The 21,913-nt window shown below is 40.6% G+C and overlaps 1 protein-coding gene across 2 annotated transcripts in view; it reads right to left on the reverse strand.

The window, feature by feature from the left end:
• Positions 1-21,913, reverse strand: part of PTPN1 (protein tyrosine phosphatase non-receptor type 1) — a 128,381-nt gene that overhangs the window by 94,569 nt on the left and 11,899 nt on the right. Inside the window, exon 2 of one of the 2 annotated variants that reach the window (XM_042462502.1) lies at positions 13,324-13,454. In XM_042462502.1, coding sequence (XP_042318436.1) covers positions 13,324-13,386 — 63 coding nt within the window. In that variant the 5' untranslated portion in view covers positions 13,387-13,454. Of the gene's footprint in view, positions 1-13,323; positions 13,647-21,913 lie in introns of those variants that run through there. The other variant, XM_042462501.1, reaches the window with a different exon arrangement.

The raw sequence follows: 21,913 nt of genomic DNA on the forward strand, positions 1-21,913 counted from the left end.
GATTTAGGCTGCAATCCTAAATTTATGGCCTGTTTCACACATAACTAAGGATGTGAACACGGGGGGGGGGGGCTGGAAAAATTGAGGGAGGACAGTTTTTTCTATTGTTGAAGTCCCATTTTTTTTAAAAAAATAGGAAAATGGGGAAATGGGTTATGGAGTATTTTTCTTTCAGAATGACAAAAATATTTATGACATTTGCCCCCAAATCACTACTAAAATTATGCAAGAGGAAGACTTCTAAGGAAGACTTAGGTACAATATCAGAGGGGCATATAAGCTCAAGACTCATGCACCTAAAATTTAATTATGGGTTTGTTTGTTTTTTGTTGCACCTAACATTTAATTATGTGAATGTAGCCTATTACTACAACAAGTTCCCTCAACTGAATAACAGACAATATTTCTTTAAGTATGATTTCACTATGGGGCTCCTTGTAGAATCAACTTTTCCAATGGATGTGGGCCCTTAACAAATTCTAAAGATATAGACCAATGAGAAATAAAAAATTAGAAGTCTTTAGCTGCAAGAATACTTAATAGCACCATTCGAAATCTCTCAGTTCTTTTGATACTTACTACTTTTCCAACCAGATCATTTGTAGCAATATAGCCTTCTGCATTGCTAAGTGTGGGTGGGGGAAATCTATTTTACACATTACAATGCACCTGTTGTGTATATCCTACTGCTAAATCCTTGTGTATTTTAATCACAGTCACAAATGCTGGACAACTGTTTAGGACTGAAGGCTGATGTGACAAAATATAGCTCAGTACAAGTGAAGGGCTCAAGATAGTCATAGGGATGTATTATGTATGCTAATAGATTTTAAGAAATCAAAGTTCTATGTCAGGGCACAAGGACTACCATCTACAAACACATTTTATTATTTATTAACCCTACTGAAGACCTTTCCATACAGTCACTTGGGCTGCATCTGCACTGCAGAAATAATGCTGTTTGATACTGCTTTAACTGCTCTAATGCTATGGAATTCTGAGATCTGCTGTTTTGTGAGCTGTTCAGCCTTTTCTGACAGAGTGCTCTGGTGTCACAACGAACTATAAATCCCATGATTCCATAGAATGGTGCCATGACAGTTAAAGCACTGCCAAACTACATTATTTCTGCAGTACAGATGCAGCCTTAGTCACCAAAAAGACAAACATTCACATTATTGTCTAATTATGGCTGCCATGGAAGACACACAACATTAAGTTCATCCCAAAATATTTCTGGTCAGTGTCCCATGTCATAACAAGGCAATCACAACTGTTTGTGGTAGCAACTTCAAGGCCCTACATAAACCATCCAATACCACAGAAAATTGTAAAGGATTATCGGCAGTAGTATTTAGCCATGTGAATTAACCACATTCAATTTGCAGTGTACAATCAAGCTATGGGCAGCTACTTATGTCATGGGATCAGGAAACCTTGTCATATAGATGGTAACAGCTGATGCACCGTAGTTCTGTTTCTGGCAGAAATCACCACCCTCTGTATGTTAATGGCTATGTATATTCTTGTTTTCTGGCCTGAACCTTTTAGAAATCTATATGTTTTTCTTTGTGGATAAAACAGTAACACAACCAATGCAGTAAGTTCAATAGGAGGGAGTAGCTGTGTTAACTTGTTACCGAAGATATATATATATATATATTCATTCTGTAACAAGTTAACACAGCTACTCCCTCCCATTGAATTTACTCATTGGTTGTGTTACTGTTCAAGTGGGATTAGCTTCTCTGATTATATATATTATATCAGAGAAACTAATCCCACTTGAACAGTAATATATATTATATTATATATATATATATATATCAGAGAAGCTAATCCCACTTGAAATACAGTAACAACTTGACCTTCATGAATTATAGTCCACTTCATCAGATCCATGAAGTGTTACCTGAGAATCACACACACACACACAGTGTCTACATTTGTGGCGGGACTATAGGCAGATCATAGGGAAATTAGATGCAGAATGTTGTTGTGTGTCTTGAAGTCATTTCTGACTTATGGCAACCCTATCATGGGGTTTCCTTGGCAAGTTTTGTTCAGAGGAAGTTTGCCACTACCTTCCCCTGAGGCTGAGAGCATGTGACTTGCCCAGAGTCACCAAGTGGGTTTCATGGCCACACTGGGAATTGAACCCTGGTTTCCAGAGTTACAATCCAGAACTCAAAGCATTAAACTACATTGGCTCTCCACTATTGTTACTGTTATATTATTAACACTGGCCATTTATCAAATTGATGCAGATAACATACTGTATATATTCATGTATAAGTCTAGAAATTTAGGTTAAAAAATTGACCCAAAAAACCTGGGTCGACTTATCCATGGGTCAATGTAAGTACTGTATTTTAACTCATATACAGTGTGTGTGTATGGTGAAATGCAAGAGTTTAATCTGCCTTGGAAGCACTGACCCCTTTCTAGTCTCTTATTCATCCAGCCTTTAGTATGAGCAGAAATAGTTATGCCTGCTGGACCTTTTGTAAGTTCTTTGGCATTGTTTTCCTTTGGTTCATCCACTTTAGAACCTTTGTTACATGCCCCTAGGTTTTACTCTCGACTTATCCATGGGTCATATCAAAATCCATAATTTTGGCCCCAAAACCTGTCCTTGACTTAAATATGAGGTCAACTTATAATCAAGTATATATGGCAATCATCTTGGCAAGTTGTTGTTGTTAACAACCGTTGAGCTGGTCTTGATCGATCCAAGGTGACCCTGTGAATGAGACATTTCCAAGACACTCTGTCCTCCAAGGTCTTGCAAAGTCATACCTAAAAAGAGTCCAACCATCTAGCATGCGGCATTCCTCTCTTTCTACTTCCTTCCACCTTTCCTAGCATTATTGTTTTTTTCCAGGGAGTCCTGTTTTCTCTTGATGTGTCTGAAGTATGACAGCCTCAGTTTTATCATCTTGGCTTCCAGGGGGATTTCTGGCTTCTGCTCTAGGACCCACTTGTTTGTCTTTTTTGGCCATCCATGGGATCCTCAGTGCTCTCCAGCACCACATCTTGAATGAATTGATTTTCAACTAGGTAAATTAATTAACACATACAATGTATTCAGAGTGTCCTTTTCCAGTTCAAACGTGCTGAGATAAACAGGCATTTAAGAACTGGAGCTCTGTAGTCCCTTGCTCTAATCTCCCTTTGAAGTTTCTTTTGCTGCATGATAGCTACTTCAAGGCCAATGACAAAGCTTCTTGGAAAGCTGTAGTGTTTTACCAATTGTTTCTGAACCTTTTTATTTCTGATGTCTATGCAATAATTAGAATAGAGGACTAAATTGCCTTTTGGTTTGATCCAGAAATCTCTCCTTATATTGGTTTAATTGTACAGTGATACCACAACAGAGACCTCTAAGAGCTTGAATCTGGGTAGCTCAACTCCTTGTAATGATAATGAGGAAGAATTTACTTTCCTCACTTAAATACAGTTCAAATGAGAGGAAATAAGACTGTTTTAAAAGCAAATTCAGATTCAGAAGAAGGTAATGCAGACAAAATATACCTGTTCTAAACTGTCTATTCTGTTGTTGAAATGAACCCTCCCCTTTAAGTGAGGAAGAGTGCCTGTCATCCCAAAAAGAACTGACCAAATTAGAAGGTTTATAACACTTCTCTGCATTTTGTAATATTTAGGAACAAATCTGCATGTGGCATTTCAGTCTGGAGAGGATGAGTCACTGCAGCTTTTAGCAAAAATGATGAATTCGTTTAAAAATAAGAACCCATTAAAATTAACACACTGGAACAGTTATAGGCAGATTAGAGGGTTGCTTACAAAATTAATAGGTCCCAAACCTCGCTCTCTTTTACTAGATTCTCACTAGGATGTTAAGATGCATGTTTCCAAAGAACACATTCCATAAAAAGCTGGCTCACAATTGAAAAATATATCCATTGCAGTTCCCAGTGCTCAAGGCCAATAGAAAACTGTGGCTACAAGAAGCAAAATTACAGTAGTACAATTTGTAGGTCTTTAATCTTCTATAAAATTCAAGCTTATTTTCAAAAGTACCATTTTTTACCATTATAGATCTCTCTCTCTCCTTTTATAACTTGTGCAATAACAACTTTCCAAAACTATATTCATAGGAGAACACACAGTAGACTTCTCATTAGTCTGTTTCATCATGCATGTTAAAAGAGTTTGGTATACCTGAACACTAGCACCAAGGATAAGCTAACATAGAATCAGTCTGCATTTTAAAATTATTTTGTGTCTCATATGTATAATGTTTGGAGTTGTCTTCTGTATCTGAAAACCACTAGATATACTGTAATGTTTACAGTATGTTTATTACCGTTTTAAACTTTTTAAAAAATATATGTTTTATGCTTTGCTTATTCCAAAGAGGAATGTTTATGAATGCAGAATTCTGTTACATTATTTTTTAAATATAAACAACCCAAAATGTGTGTTTTCTTCAAAAATTGACTTTGCAATAATGAGACTTGGGAACTTAGTTGTTCAGATGCTCAGGAATTCAAGAACCCCCAGACTCTTCCCCTAATGAAAAAAGGACCATAGGTTCTATACAGCCCACAACCCTGCCTTTCCACATTATATCATTATATTACCTAATCTTAGGAACATCAATAATATGCCATTGCTACTGGGGCTCAGAATTCTCTTCCTATACCTGTCTGTCTCCTACTAAAAATAGTTGGCAAAATTTTCTATCTCTAGCTGCCAACTATTGCTCAACAACACTCTACCTTGAGAGTGAATTCCCTTCATTCCTACTGATATACTAGATATATTTGTGTACTGAATGTGTCATCTGTCCATCACTAAGGCATTTATTTTTCTAAAAGACATACCATTACTTGTGTCTGCAAGAGCATTGCATACCAGATCTCCCATTTAACCTAACGTCTACCCCTCTTGCCAAATCCTTCCTTGATGTGCAGTGCAATCCTACACATGTTTATTTCCAAATGAATCTCAATATTTTCAGTGGGTTTACTCTTTACAAGTGGGCTTAGCAGTACAGCTTTGCTATCTCCCCCCCCCCCCCAAAAAAAACCACAGGCTTCTTAAATCACATTTCAACTATGCCTGTACTGAAGAAGGGAGGATTTATAGTTCCTACCAACATTTCCCATCCCAAACTTTTGTTTGCACTGGAAAGGTATCAAATGAGAGCTCCTCATACTGTCACTTCCAATACACATAGCAGCTTCAGAATGTTATTTTCTCAAGGCCATGAAGTTGGGTGGAATTTTTCTCTTTATCTATCTTTTGCAATCCCAAGGCTGTTCAGGTTGCCTTGTGCCTAATTACAATTTTAAAATATATATATGTTAATTGCTTTCATGTAATTAATGCCACAATTACTTTGATCTGCAAGCTTGGTCTACACATGCATGAGAACTGAGCTACTTCAGACTGCATATAGGGAGGCACTGCTTTGGAACATTTCTTTGTGTTAGAAAATATCCCCTTCAAATCAAAAACTTGCACACTAGGAGGAAAAGCTTTGGTTCATCTCTCATCTGGTTTTGCTCATTTTTTTTCTTTCCTTTTATACAAAGGTGTTTAAATAGGTACCATTCAAGCGAAATATACACCATCTGAAGCCTGAAGTTCACCTAAGGTCCAGTTGAGGGATATGTTTAGTCTGGAGGTGCAATTGAGAGGAATACAGGAGCTATCTTCAAATATCTGAAGGGCTTCATGTGCAAAGCTCCAAAGCATAGGACCTGAACATTCATTGAATATACAATTGACAAGGATATTTTGACTAAGCATTAGGAGGAATATTTGTCTTTACCTTTATACTTCCTGACAGTATGCATTTGTGTTTGTTTACATGAAACATTTATCTACTGCATGTCAGGGGCTGGAGACACCTTACAATTGTTGTTAGGTGCCTTTGAGTCATTTCTCACATATGGCCCTGTGTGTGTATATGTGCCTTCAAGTTGCCTGTTGACTTATGCAGCCCTATGGGTTTTATAGGGTTTTCTTAGGCAAGGAATACTCAGAAGTGGTTTAGCCAGTTCCTTGCTCTGCAACATAGCCGACTGTACCTGGTATTGGATGTAGTCTCCCCTCCAAGTGTTAATCAGAGCTGATCCTGCTTAGTTTCCAAAATCAGATGGGATCTGGTGCCTTGAAGGCAGACTGTACACCAATATAAATGTTAAATACCCAAACAAAAATGTTTCAGTTTTTTAAAAATGTTTTTATTTTGGTATTTAATGTTTTTTTATTTTTTGAGACCTTCTTAAAATAGTTCAAAAACCACAGAAAGTTAAAGACAGCCCAAACAACCCCTCATTTTAACTACCATTGTTCGATGAAGCACCTTGGAAGGTAGTGAATTATTCTTCTTTGTGGTTTTTAAAAAGAGGTTGGATGGTCATCTGTCTGGGATGTTTGAAATGTACATTCCTACACCAGCAGAGAGTTGGACTGGGTGGCTCTGGGAGTCCCTTCCAACTACAATTCTTTTATTCTATTCTACCCCTCATTCCACTGCACATGCAGCCATTGGCATGGTATGATGGAAAACACCTCAAGAGAAACCTCAGATGCTGAAAACTAGGTGTGAGGAACAATTGTTCTCTTGTCACATCCTCCCTGACTACTAATTTTCTATGTACAGAATTTTACCAAGTAACTATATGCCATAACAGAGGAACATTTCATCATCAAGAGTCCTTATCTGCAGCCAGAAAAAGCACAGCAAAGACACAGGTTTTTATCTGAGTACCTTGTTGATTTCAGAGAAGTGGTGAGCTCTTTTACGTATTTTTCAAGACACTGGTACAGGCTGGAAAACAGATTGGATTCTTTGCCTTTGTCCTGGGCATGCTTCCCAAACTCTTATGCCCTGAAGAATTTGTGGCAAACCATCTGGCACCCAAATGCCAAAGTACTTCCACTGAGAACTCTGTGTCATATTCATTCCTGTCACACTGTGTAATACACAGGGTATTTTTTTTATTATTTTTCAGGGGGGAAAGTCTTCTCTCTATATTTTGGTTTTAAATTCCTCCATTTATACAGGATTACTATTGCTATCAGTCAAGTGTAATTTACTTCAACCAGGACAGGGAAAGAAGAGAAACTCAAATATTATTTGCAAGAAAAATAAAGGTGGTATATAAATCTACTCAAGTGATATGATATTCCAGGGAATGCCAGCATTCTCTCTACAAGAATATACACTCATGGATAGGATGCCATAATACTATTTATCCCCTGAGTGCCTTCAGGACTAACTCCTTCCTTATGTTCCCTCATTGGGCCCTTTATTCAACATGAAAAGACCTAGTCTGTATATACTAACATGTGTGGTAGACCCTTTGTAAGGTAGGCTCTTTTTAGTTATACCAGTATTATACTTTGCATGAGAAAACCATATAAAATTCATGGGATTGCTATAAGCCAATATATACCAATAAACCCTAACATCATGAGACTTCCCATGATACAGTGGGCCCTAGGTATCCACTGAGGTTTGGTTCCAGGACCCGCTGTGGATATCAAAATTAATGGATACTCAAGTCTTACTATATACAATGCCATAGTAAAATGGTATCCTTTATATAAAATGACAAACTCCGGGCTTGCCTTTTCTATTTTTGTTAAAAATAACCATCCATGGATGGTTGAATCTGTGGATATGGAAGGTGGACTGTGTGCTATCCAGATAATTCTTAATTTCCTCTTGCCATCCAGAATGTGGCTTTGGGTGCTGTGACATGAGTTTAAAAATGTCTGAACTTGAAATAAAGGTCTATAAAGTTTTCCAGCATCCTAAATCAATGAGAACACTGGCATGTTCATCAGACAATTTTACATTGATATCTATGAAGATAGCAAAAGGGTGCTTTCCCCTCAACAATCAGAAGGTACCAAACAAACAAAAACACTTGATTAGGAAAAACAACAGAAGTACATCCAGTATAAATAATCGCACAAGCTTCTGGACACCCACTTTTCCCCAGCACCCTGTGCCTATTGCAATCCCCTCTCCTGGTCTTTCCCAAAGGCCTCTGACACTTTTTGAGGGGCACTGAAAATTCAGCTTCTACAGGAATGTTCCTAGGTTCATGCTGCAATGGATACAGCCTTTTGCTTACTTTGTAAAGACAAGAAACTAAACATTTTAAAGCCAAAAATAAAGGAAGTGGGCATGGAAAAGACTTCAACAGATGATTACAACTTGCCCTTCATGCTGGCTCATAAATAGCTACTATGCTAGCAACTTGTGGCAAATGAGAATCACCACCAAGCAGGGATTTTTAAAAACAAAACAAAACAAAACAAAAACCCTAGTAGACATGTTGTTATTTTTTTCTTTCTGGCATCTTGTGTGTGGACCAACAGTCACAGAGGTCTGCGTGGAAAAGTGAACTAGTAAAATCTGTGTGGGAATGGATTCTGTCTGTATGGATGTGTGTGTGTGGACTTACTTCCAAATACTCACAACTGTTAACAGCTGTTGCTATACAGGAGCTGCTGTATATATATTCTAAATAACCACCAATGACTCCACAAGCTGACTCCAAAACTAAAAAGTGCTTTGTGAGAGAAAATGTTCTAAGTCCCTGACAGGCTTTGCCACAAAGATTGCTTTGGTGCTCGAGTTTGGAAAACTCTGATAATAATGTAATTGTTTGCAAAAGGAGAAATTTAAATCATCAGAAAACTTTGTAACATTTCACACAGAATCTCCTCTTCCTACTGCAGCCCACTGTGCATTCCCAAAATCTACTCCAGAAGGCTGGTTTTTCAAGAGGTACAGAGGAGAGAAAAATGTTCTGTCACACGTGACGCTAGACCTAACCCACAGTTTGGATTTTAATGTATTCTACATAGTCAAAAAGACAAAATCAAGTCTTATGAAAGCAACTTGTAACACAGTTTGTTGTTGTCGTGTGACTTCAAGTCATTTCTGACTTATGGCAACCCCAACACAAACCTGCCATGGGTTTTTCTTGGCAAGATTTGTTCCGAGGAGGTTTGCCCTTGCCTTCCCATCCAGGCTGAGAGTTGCCGAAGGTCACCCAGTTTTGTGAATTATAATTCCCACCATCATCCTTGTTACAGTGCTGCTTAAAGCTGACTACAGCTGCTTTTCACCAACATTCGGAGGGCCACATGGTTCCCACTTTGGATTGAAGCTGTGTGCATATATAAGGCAGTAGTTATTGCACCAATGGACTACTACTTAGAATCGATTTTGCAACAGCAACATGAAAAGCAGTAATACCACCAATGACTTGAGCCTCAAACAAATCATGGTACAAAATAAATTTATTCTACATTAATATTTGCAATTTACAGGTTAGTTAAGATCTTGTTCAAATACACTCCTAGGCCTGGTTCTGTGCTTTATGGCTAACCAAGAAGAAGAGAGAAAAAGGGGACAACTATTATGGGGCTTTACATAACAACACATGATTTGACTGTCATCCCCACTGATCCTGATGGTTTCTTGTCTGCTACTTGGGCTAGCAAGACGCTCAGATCTCTGTTTTGTAAAGCAGCTCCCAAACACCAACAGAAGCCTATCTTAGGCCCCATACAGACAGGCCAAAATAAAGCTGCTTCAGGTCACTTTGGAGGTATGCTGTTTAAATGATGTATGTGTCCTAAGAGTCCAGAAGCCACGCCAAAGCCACAATCCAGTCCTAAAAACTGGAGCACAGCTCTGGTGCAGCTTCCGGACTCTTAGGATGCATGCATCATTTAAACAGCATACAGTATCTCTAAAGTGATCTGAATCTAACAATTGACAGCAATATTTTGCTTCTCGCAGATGAGAATTAAAGTGTTCTTCACTGTTGTGTGCATTAGAAAAACATCCAGACATGATTTCCCCAATGCCCAAAAGTCACCTGTGTTTATTACTGACCTCAAATGAACCGGAGGCTACAATCATTGAACAAATATACAAAATTTTGAACGATTTTAGTAAGTTCTACAATACAGTACTTCTCTAAATTTGCCTACTATGCTTTTAGCAGCAAAGTGCTCACAAATGCTGTAGAATGCTAGCACATTAAGCAGTGAAATTATGCCAAGCACATGGTCCAAGAGTAGAGCAGCCTCCTTGACCTAATTTCTTTACTTTTGCTGACATAATTTACCATCCACATGCTACTGTTCAGCACAGCTATGTGGAGAGGACAAAATTAAATTGAAGCAAGAGTAATAGCTGCATTGGTCTAATACACTTTGCAAAGTCACTTTCTGAGCATTGTGTACTCCAAGGACAGATTAGCGAGAAGAAAATTTGCAAAACCTATTAGACTGACTTTCAACTATATAGGTCATGCTGAAGAACATGAATGCCACGAGAAGAGGCTCCCTCTCAAACACACACTCACAAACGCACACAATCCCTAAAATCTCTATTTTAGCTTGGGCCACCTGATCAATGAGCTTAACAGTGCCTCAACTCTGCACAGAACTTCAGCTTTAGGCCTAAATCCATTTGCTCATCACAACTAGAATAGACCCATTAGCGTTCAGTAATTGCCTTCTCTAGCAAAAACTAGCAAATGGATTTAGGTCTAAATTTCTAATTTGATGATATAAACATTATTATTTTTCTCTTCAACGTTTGTAAAAGATCCCTCCCTCCCCCACAATCCTTTGTAACATAACCAGAGGGAAAGAAATTGATTTCACAACTTTTCCACTCTCAAAATTCCCCATGGCAAGGGATAAATTCATTCACCTCCCCTACAGAGAGAACAGTAGCTAAGACCAATCTCACATATTGATTTAGCCTGGCAGCATATGAACTAAAACACCATCAATATCCATTAAAACAGATCTCACAAATCTCTACACCCATTAGATGATTGAGGAGAGTTCTACTCCACCTCTCACATTGCCTATTCGCCCAAAAAATCCTGAGGTAGTAAAATACTGGGATGAGCCATACATTTTCTTATGATGACACCAGCTAACCTAAGTCTGCCATGGCAGATGTATGCATGAACTAGACTATTCCTGCATACTGTCTGTTACAACATGCAGTCTATCTGATAAGAACACTGTTCACGAATCTTGTTAAAAAAATGCAGCCCATCTTCAGACTAAGGCTACAAATTTTGCACAATGTTTTCAAAATTTAAAAATCACAACTGCAAAGGTTGACAGATGCTAGACCAATAAGAAAATCCAGTTTCGAGACTATCCACAAACATTTCACACAATATTCTTTTTCAAAATACTGTGATTGACTGAGTCACTGCTTTCCAGTCCCTTCGACAAACAGCATGGAAACACACACATCCATAAATCAGAATATGTTTGTGGGAATGTACTGTTCTGTAATAATGTTCAGAAATCTCAGCTAGTCACCAAAATATCGCTGTGCAGAACCTCTCTGTAAATTTGGAAAGATCATGAATCCGATGCAGAAAATGTTATTTACCCCCAAGCCTTGGAGTACAGGAGGGCAAGTGGGAATCACATTGTTCTTCAGAAAGAGGGGAGGAAGATTAGTAGGATTATTGCTTCTCAAGGCAAAGTAAGATGACTACTGTACATTGATCATTAATATAGCTGCTCCAGGGCAGTGTGCAGAAAACTGCTAATTAGGGAAGGAAGCACTAGAAGAGAAGCAGTTCTTCCAGCCAGACTGCACACAGACAGATTTGCAAGCCAGTTGCCCCCAGGACCCTTGGCAATGAGAGGGAGGGGAGATATTCTGAAGGACTTTGGAGGGGTGGAATTGCTCAGAGAGGCAGACAAAGACGAAACAACAGCTCCACTCATCTTCTCGCACAATCCTGCCACATTGTTGTTGTTGCATCTCTAGACATTTGTATACAGAATCTCCTTTTCGCTGCTGCTGCTGTTGTGTCCCTTCAAATCATTTCTGACTTCTGGTGATCCTAAGATGAACCTATCACAGGGTTTTCTTGGCAAGTTTCTTCAGAAGGAATTTGCTGTTGCCATCCTTTGGGGCTGAGAGAGTGTGACATGCCAAAGGTGGCCCAGTGGGCCAAGCCAGGATTCCAAATCTGGTCTCCCAGTGTCCTGATACAAGGCTCAAAGCATTACAACCATACCCTGGATTGCTAAAAATAGCACTGAAAAACAAAATCAATTATTTTAGCAAGGCATCTACAAGAATTCATTGCATCCTCCCTTAACATAGGGATCTAAAGACAAGAGACAGAATGGCATAGTAGTTTGAGCGCTGGACTCTTGACTCTGGAGAACATGGTTCAAATCCTGGCTCCGGCATGTAAAAAAACACTACTGGATGACCTTGGGCAAGCCGCACTTTCTCAGCCTCAGAGGATGGCAATGGTAAATCCCCTCTGAGCTAATCTGCCCAACAAAACTCCATGACAGGGTCGCCATAAGTCAGAAATGAGGTGCACACAACAACACAACAACAAGAGAGCTAAAAGAAGAATTCTCTGCCCACCCAGGACACAAAAAACAAGCAACAACACAACACCTTCCATGTTCAATCTAGCTGCCAGGGTGACCAGACGTCCTCTTTTTCCAGGGCACGTCCTACATTTCAACCTTCTGTCCAGGAGGAATTTCAAAATGTCCTGCATATTGAACATGACTAAGAAGCATGAATTTACAATGTGTGAGTTGCGGAACATCCTCCATTTCGCAGTGCCTTGCCCTCCTTTGCAGGTAGGACATCTGCGAAGGCAGGGCGCCAGAGGCATGCCCACATCCCCAATGGGAGGCTGAGGAAGGCAGAGGAAAGGAGAGCCAAGGCCAAGGCTGCCCTGGCAAAAAGGCTACTACAAGAGGAAAGGACAAGGCAGGGCCAAGCTTTGCCCATGGAGGCAGAAGAGGAAGAGGAAGAAAGGAAAAAGAGGAGGAGGAAAAGGAAAAAGAGGAGGAGGAGGAGGAGGGAGAAGAGGAGGAAGAAAAAGAGAAGAAGGAAAAAGAAGAAGAGGGAGAGAAGGAAAAGGGGAGGGGAAAGAGGAAAATGAAGAGGATGAAGAGAGGAGGAAAAAGGGGGAGGAAAAGAGGAAGAGGCGGTGGAGGAAAAAGAGGAGAAAGAGGAAGAGAATGAAGAGGAGAAGAAAAAGAGGAGGAGAGGAGGAAAGGAGGAAGAAAAGGAGTAAAACCTGAGGAAAAGGAAAAAAGGAAGAGGAGGTGGAAGAAGAAGGGCAGGAGAAAAAGAAGAAGAGAAAGAACAGGAAGAGGAGGAGGAGGAGGAAAAGAGGAGGAAGAAGAAGAGGAGAAGGAGGAGGAGGAGAAGAGGGAGAGTGGGAGTAGGGGGCGGAGGGGAGTCCATGCTCTCAGGAAAGGCGGACAATGGGCCCTCCCTCCTGGCTTCACCTGGTAGATGGCGGCCCAGCTGTCGGCCTGGTCGAGCCGGTGGAACTCCTTCTCTATCTCCATGCCTCCGGGGGGCAGGAGTGGCCGGCCTCGGCCCTGGCCCCGGCCCCGAGGCCTCCCTCCTCCGCTCCCGGCTCTCCTCCTCGGGGTCCCTCCTCCTCCTGGGCCAGGGCCTCCTCCTCCTCCTCCTCCGCTGGGGCTGCTGCGTCTCCCGCTGCCCTCTCTGGCTCTCTCCCACTCTCTCTGCATGGAGAGCGCCGCCTTCCTGCTGCCCTTCTTCCTCCCTCTCTCTCTCTGTCTCCCAGCCCACGGGAAGCCACGCCACGCGCCTTCCGGGACCGCCCTCCTCCTCAGCAACGCTACGCCTGCATCCACACTGGAGGAATAACCCGGTTTGGCACCGCTTTAACTTGTTGTTTGCCTCTTTGCTGTGGAATTCTGGGAGTTGGAGTTTGTTGTGGGGCCCAGAGCGAAGCCTCAGCCCTAGAAACATACTTTTGTTTGTTTGTTCATGAAACAATATAATGTAATATATATATATATATATATATATATGAACATTATAATGTTTAACATATATATGTGTGTGTGTGTGGCTGTGGGTGTCAAATGGTTGTTTTTCCAGTGCAGCTGCCGCCTCAGTCCTACAAACATACCTTGAGATATATATATACATATATATATCTAATTTTATGGTGTGTGTGTGCAATGTCTGTGTGCTTTAGAATTTCCTTAAAGCCTCATCATGAGAAGGCATGATCCATTAGAAAAGACAGTAATGCTGGGAAAGGTGGAGGGCAGTAGTTTATAATACTAATAACATATTACTACATCCTTTCCCAGGATTTCTGTCCTTTCTAGGGAATCATGTCTTCTCATGATGAGGCCAAAGTATGAAAGCCTCAATTTAGTCATCAGGGAGAGTCCCAGGACTCATTTGTATATATATCCAAATGTATTATTGACAAATGTGTTTATATGTAAACATATATTGTGTGTGTGAATACACATGAATATACATATGTACAGACACACACACACACATATACAGTATTACAGATACCTGACACAGACTGTATCTGCACTGCAGAAATAATGCAGTTTGAGAATGCTTCAGCTGTCCTGGTTCCATGCTGTGGACTGAGTTCAGGGATTTATAGTTTTGGGAGAGAGTGAGCCTTCCCTGTCAGCTCTGGTGCCACAACAAACTACAAGCCCCAGCATTCCATAGCACTGAGCCATAAAAGTTCAAGCGGTGTCAAAGTGCACTATCTCTGCAGTGCAGATGCCGCCTAGTCCTCCTTCCCCTTTTGTAATCCTTTCAATCCTTAGGAGCAAAAGACTCCTAAGATCCCATATCAGGCGTACACTTGTGGGCCGGCGTATTTTTTAATCTCACAAATTTATCCAGTGTTATGGTGTGTGTGTGTGCAATGTCTGTGTGCTTTAGAATTTCCTTAAGACAAGAGAGTTTGTCTTGTTTTGTTTTTCCTTAAGAACTTACTTCCCTGGGAGGAGGAGGCAGGAAACGAATAGGATGCCGGTTTTGGGTCAGGAAATTGGGTGTGGGAACCCAGGCCTGGTTTATTTTTACTTCGAGGCAGGAAAGGAAGAATAAGGCCATATTGCAGAAGTGGAGGAGAACTGAGGGAGGAGATGGCACAGTATGTGCAGAAATAATCCAGTCTGAGACCGCTTTCATTGCCCTGGCTCAGTGCTAGGGAATCCTGGGAACTGTAGTTTGTCTTGGCACCTGCACCCTCTGACAGAGAAGGCTAAATGTCTCACAAAACTGTAGTCCCCAGAATCCCCTAGCATGGACCCAGGGCAGTTAAAGCAGTCTCAAACTGGATTATGTCTGCAGTGTGATTTCAAACCAAAGTTGAATTAAGAATATTTACTTGGAAATCAGTGGGATTTAGATATTGCAGCCTGACTATGTAGACTGGAGACCAGGGTTCGATTTCCTACTTGGCCATGGAAATCCCGTGGGTGACCTTGGGCAAGTCACACTCTCTCAGCCTCAGGGGAAGGCAATGGCAAACCTCCTTTGAACAAATCTAGCCAAGAAACCCCCATGATAGGTTCACCTTAGGCTTAGGGTGTCTGTAAGTTGGAAATGACTTGAAGACGCACAGCAACACAACAGTGTAGTCTCAGCGCACAGTATAGGCCACTGTTTAACTATGGTGTGTGTGTGTGCAATTAGGGCATTACCCTGCTATAAGATGTTCTTTCAGTCCCCAAATTTGAGTGAGATACTGAAAAACTTTCACACCTAGAACTTTTATATTTGCTGTGTTCTTATTCGTTTGGTAGCTTGTCCTGCCCCTTTGGATGCCTAAACTAGTTCCAAATGTTGAACTGAAGTTTTAAGTTATCCCAGTACTAGAAAGTGGAGGACTGAAGGAAAATTTCATTTGGAGGCAGAGGTCCTATGAGTTGGTCAATGCCTTCATTTTCATAGAATCATAGAAATGTAGAGTTGGAAGAGACCACAAGGGCCATCCAGTCCTTCCTGTAGATACTCCCCGGGTTTGGAATCCTTTTAAACAACGCTTTATGTCATTTAATTTTTGTTCTTGTCTGTCTTGCAGTTGTTGGAAGGAGCACAGCGATAACAACAAACTGATATTTGAATAAATGAACAAATGCAGTTGTTTTTCTTAAATTAAAATTTTATTGAGTAATGACATAATGCACACATAAAAATAAACATATACAACATTTAACATATAAAACTTTTAACAAATAAAAAAACTTCAAACCTACGATTACCATTCTGCTCCTTATTTTCTTCTATAATATTCTAAAACTATTGTTGTTATTTCTAAAATCTATTTAAATTTGTTCTATTTATTTCTATACAAGAAAAGAATAACCAAAAAAAAAAAAAAGTCAAGATTTTCTTTGGCTCTTTTCCCATTATTTCTTTATTTTCTTAACATCTTTTCCTCTACTACTGTCTATTTCTAATCTTTCTAAATCTTTTTAAACTCTTCTACCTGCTCTTCCCTATCTATCTGCCTCCATCAACTTTCCTTCTGGTCTTCAACTAAATAATAAATTAATGAATGCAATTGTAAATAGAAACAACACTGGACAATGCTAACTAAAAAAAGGGCACTTAAGTGTCCATACCAAATACCTCCTCCCCTTCCCAATTGTGATTGTTATTGTTGTTGTGTGCCTGCCTTCAAATTGTTTGCAAATTGTTTAACATTGTAAATTTTAAACAATGAATATTAATACATACATGTTTCATTTATTCTTTTGTTTATTCTTTTAAACTGATGTATGTTTTAACTGATGTTGTGTTCCATGGAAGAAGCGGGTAAGAAATATTATTACTATGGCAACCCTATCACAGGGTTTTTTGGTCCTGAGAGTGTGCGACTCTCCCAAGTGGGTTTCCATGGCCAAGCATGGAATCACCTTCTGCCCTCCAAAATCAGGTTCCAGTGCTCAAACTGCTACACCATAGAAACAGAGAATAATAGAGTTGGAAGAGACCGCAAGGGCCATCCAGCCCAACCCCATTCTGCCATGCAGGAAATCTCAATCAAAGCATCCCCATTGACAGATGGCCATCCAGCCTCTGTTTAAAGACCTCCAAGGAAGGAGACTCCACTACACTCAGAGGGAGTTTGTTCCACTGTCGAACAGCCCTTACTCTCAGGAAGTTCCTCCTAATGTTCAGGTGGAATCTCTTTTCCTGCAGCTTGCATCCATTGCTCTGGGTCCTAGTCTCTGGAGCAGCAGAAAACAAGCTAGCTCCCTCCTCAATATGACATCCCTTCAAATATTTAAGCAGGGCTATAATATCACCTCTTAACCTTCTCTTCTCCAGGCTAAACATCCCCAGCTCCCTAAGTCGTTCCTCAAGGGCTTGGTTTCCAGGCCCTTCACCATTTTAGCCGCCCTCCTTTGGACATGCTCTAGTTTCTCAACATCCTTTTTGAATTGTGATGCCCAGAACTGGACACAATATTCCAGGTGGGGCTTGACCAGAGCAGAATACAGTGGCACTATTACTTCCCTTGATCTAGACACTATACTTATATTGATGCAGCCTAAAATTGCACTGGCCTTTTTAGCTGCCACATCACACTGTTGACTCATGTTCAATTTGTGGTCTACTTGGACTCCCAGATCCCTTTCACACGTAGTTTCATTCAGCCAGGTGTCCCCCATCCTATATCTGTGCATTTCATTTTTCCACCCTAAGTGCAGTACCTTGCATTTCTCTGTGTTGAAATTCATTTTGTTAGCTTTGGCCCAGCTTGCTAGTCTATTCAGGTCATTTTGAATTTTGATCCTGTCCTCTGGGGTATCAGCTACTCCTCCTAATTTGGTGTCATCTGCGAATTTGATATATCCCCAATTCTGTCATCCAAGTCATTGATAAAGCTGTTGAATAGCACTGGGCCCAGGGGGACCCCACTGGTCACTTCTCTCCAGGATGAAAATGTTGGTGCGTAGAGAGATGCGCTGTGTCCACTATGACCATGTGCAGAGTTGATCCACGCAGGCAAGACGCCACGAGAAGGCTTTTGGAGAGACATCTGCAAAGGATTCAGGCTGAGAAGGAAAAATTCCTCCCACGCCCCTGACCAGCCTTGAGCTCCCAACTTGAAGAAATAACACTGCTGGATAGCAAAGCTCTCACTCGAACAACGAGGGCTTTAATCACTTGTTGCAAGCTATATACAAGATCGCACAGAGTACCAGACAGCTGTCTTGGATACTCACAGCTCTATATGCAAACAGACAAAGTGCTTTGCCAGTCACTGACCACAACAACCCAACCACGAAGACAGTCACCTTCTCCCTTATATAGATGGTCTTCTGTGAAGTCATGTGGTGTCTTGCCACCAATGAAACCTTGCTGGTTTCATCCCCAGTTGCCTCATATCATTGCCCATGATGCATTGCTGGCTGACTTCACCTACTTGTATGTTGCATCAGACGTCCCATGATGCACAACTTCCAAATGCTGACTCGTGCACACCTGACACTTGAACTGTTGTTACCTCTGCTCCAGTTCCACCTAGTGGCCACAACCATGTCATTTCCAGGCCAAGTGTGCCACATGGTCCTGACAGAAAAGGAGCCATTACTGGTTCTAGGTGCATACAAGAATTGGGACTATTAATAATTTCTTATTTCCTCATTGTTGCCCTAGCATTGCAAAGTCTGCTTCCTTAGCCCTGAAAATGGAGAAAGTGCTGTATAATTGTATATAATTGTATTCCTTCAGAAACAAGCTAACAAGATATTGATAATAAAAAAATAAACATTCCAACAAGAAATCAAAAGTGTTAAAGGAATACAGTACACAGGGGCAAAAGTTGGCCCTTCCTCAGTGTAGTTTTCCACCTAGCCCTATTGTAATCCAACACTCTGCTGTTTGTTACCAAGTTGACTTTGGCTAGTCTTATAGCAACCTTATAAGCCAAAGATCCCCAGTCACCAACTGTCCTGCTCAAGTCTCACAAACTCAGGGCTATGGCTTCTGTGATTTGAGTCGGTCTACATGTAGTGTAGTCTTCCTCTTTTTCTATTACCTTCCACTTTACTTGAGTGTTACTGTCTTTTCCACTGAGTCACATCATCTCATGATATGATAAGTATCAGCCGCAGTTTAGTCATCTAGGCTTCTAAGGAGAGTTCAGGCCTGATCTACTCAATGATCCATTTATTTGTCTTTTTAGCCATCTTCTTCTTCCTCTTCCTCCTCATCTAGATAGATAGTATGTAATACTAGTTTGCAATGTGGTGCTAACACCTTTTAATAATAAACATAATCCTAACCATGCAAAGTTCTCCAGTTATGTCACCCAGACTTCTCTGAACAACCTTTTCAGCATACATTCTGTTTAGTGAACTACAGCGGGCCATTCCCATTCATTGGAGCTAGAGATGTAGAACTACCATAAAAATGGAAAAAATGCAAATTACATTATTAAAAACTTTTTTAAAAAAATCTAGGAGGCCACCTCTTATGAATCTCTACATCCTCCAGTGCAACTCTATGGTCAACATTCACTGGAAATGGTATAAAGAAGTGGAAGTTGACCATAGAATCCCACTAATAGACCTATAAATATCTGGATAAGTGTTTTCTCTAGGAATCTCTAGGTTAGTGATGGCAAACCTTTGCCCAGTGCCCATAAGCAAGGACATTCCTTCTCCGGGTGTTAGCCGGTGCCAGGAGGGGTGGATTTCCAGGGACAAGACTTCCATCTTCCGGGATAGGACTTCCAGGGGCAGGAGTTCCCTAGAGACATTTGAAGGGCCGGGAGTGCTGGGGGGAAGAGGAGGAACAGCCACATGTCCTCATAAATGGCTTCACATGCCAGAGAGGGCATGCATGCCATAGGTTTACCACCACAGCTCTAGGTCCTCCAAAGTGACTATATGGTCAACTTCCAGCAGAGCCATGCTGAAGGACTGAGGGGGAACATATTAATTACATCTGTTAATAACCAAATCAGCAAAAGTCAAAATTGCAGATGTGGAAAGATAGCTTTGTGGGATTCTCTTCCCCGCTACTGTTCTTGGGAATTATTGTTTTATACCCACCTAAGGGTAATTTCAGTCACAGACATATGGAAAGCATGTATAATGGTAAAATGAAAATTTTGGTCATAAGGTAGGATTATCAAAATTTATCCCTATATAGTCATGGAAATGATTCTCAAGAGTGTGTCTAAAACCTATAGTCTACTGATACTTACCAATCATAAAAGCAATAGTTTGTGCTTCTCCATATATTTTATCCTTGCTAGAAATAACTTTCGCTTTAATAAAAGCTGACTGCTACTGAAGCTGATAAACTATTGCACTGGGTTTAGCACCACAGGGGTCTTAAAAGTGCTTTTTAGGCTTTTAAAGGATAAGAATATGCTTAAAAACCACCTACAACAGGCAACAACTAGCATAGACATATTCTAGAGCAGGAGTGGGCAAGTATGGAAGGGGGCTGCAATAATATCAGAAAACCTTATGAGGGCTGCATACACCCCCACCACAAAAAGAAAAAAATGTCCCCCCAAATCGCCACCCATCTACATCCTTTAGAGACTGTGTGAGGTCATCTTCACTGTTTTAGGCAGTTCTGGGCCATTTTAGGCCCAGGATAATCCTTTTCTCAAAACAGGAAATGACTGAAAGTTTTGGTGGATTTTGTTGTTGTGAGCCTACAAAAATGGCCCTGGGGACCTGCAATCTGCTCACTCCTATCCTAGAGGAAAGATCATGGTGCATTGCTCCAAAGTGTGACTATAGATAAAGAGAAGTTTGGGATAATAAAGGAAACCTGGACATAGCTGGTTTAAGCTCTGCTGCATATGGAGTTGGACCTTACCTGAACAACAGAGCAATTTACTTGTCCCCTCTTTGCAGTGATTTTTGCTTCTTGTTTTGCTTTTCTTTCTTTGCTTACTCCATTCACTTCTTCTGTTGCTGATATCATTGGATGCTCTAGCTCCAATAGCTTTTCACCTTCTCTCTACATTAATCTACAGACTGACACCTCTGTATTGTTTTCTGGAGCTGTTTCAGTTGGCTATCTTGCTCTAATATATCCTTTCCTGAATCAGCAGTCACAATTAATTTGCTCTTTGCTTCCCCAAAACCACCCTCCTGGGAAGTATGACTCAACAACCCTTCTCTGTGTATCTGTGTAATAACAATGGCAATGTGTCAAAACACCAGTGCTTTAATCTAGTGTGGTACCTTTGTGCTAGAGGAATGTGTCAAATTCAGCCATTAAACCTACAGAAATGGAAGGGAACCACAGGAAGGTGTGTGTGTGTGCTGCATATATATCCTCTGTAATTTTTATCCCAGCTCTCTTCCTAGAAGTTATTTTTAAGAACTGCAAGGCTCCTAATTAGTTTTTGGTATACTTAGGGTTGCCATAAGTCAGGACCTCCAAACCGGGACAAATGTAGGACAAATGTAGGACAACGATTTCAAATGTAGGACACATTTTATAAAAATGGAGGACACGCAAAAAATTGATGCTTTTTTAAAAAAAATGTTAATATAAATGCATGTTTCTTAGGCATGATCAAAATGGAGGACATTTGGGCATTATTCCTAGACAGATGGCAAAAATGGACTTCCTTTTCTGCCCAAACCACCCCCTCCATTCCAAAACACACATAACAGCACATTTGGGCACTTCACGTGGCTTTACTTAACATGGCCTCTTGCATATTTCAGAGGCTTATTCCATAATCAAACCCCTTGAGTTTAACACTTAGCATGGTTTAACATGGCTATGCATATTGAACATGTCAAAGTGGTTTCACAAGAAGTGGATTTGCCGTTTCAGGTTTCTTGCACCAACTCTATGTCTCAGAAGTGTGTACTTAGTCAAGGGACTTTGATTTTTTTTCACTGCACATGAGTTTGTAAAAATCAGAGCAGCTAACATTGGCCATGCCTGAGAGGCTTGGTGATATCAAGATCACCATCATCATCATCATCACCATCATTGTCGAAGCAAGGGAGAATTGTTAGCATTAAAAGCACAAAAAATACACCAAAACCACACTTTGGAAGGTGACACTCTCTCAAC

This window comes from Sceloporus undulatus, chromosome 4 (assembly GCF_019175285.1).
Source record: "Sceloporus undulatus isolate JIND9_A2432 ecotype Alabama chromosome 4, SceUnd_v1.1, whole genome shotgun sequence".
In the NCBI taxonomy this organism is placed as follows: Eukaryota; Metazoa; Chordata; class Lepidosauria; order Squamata; family Phrynosomatidae; genus Sceloporus; species Sceloporus undulatus.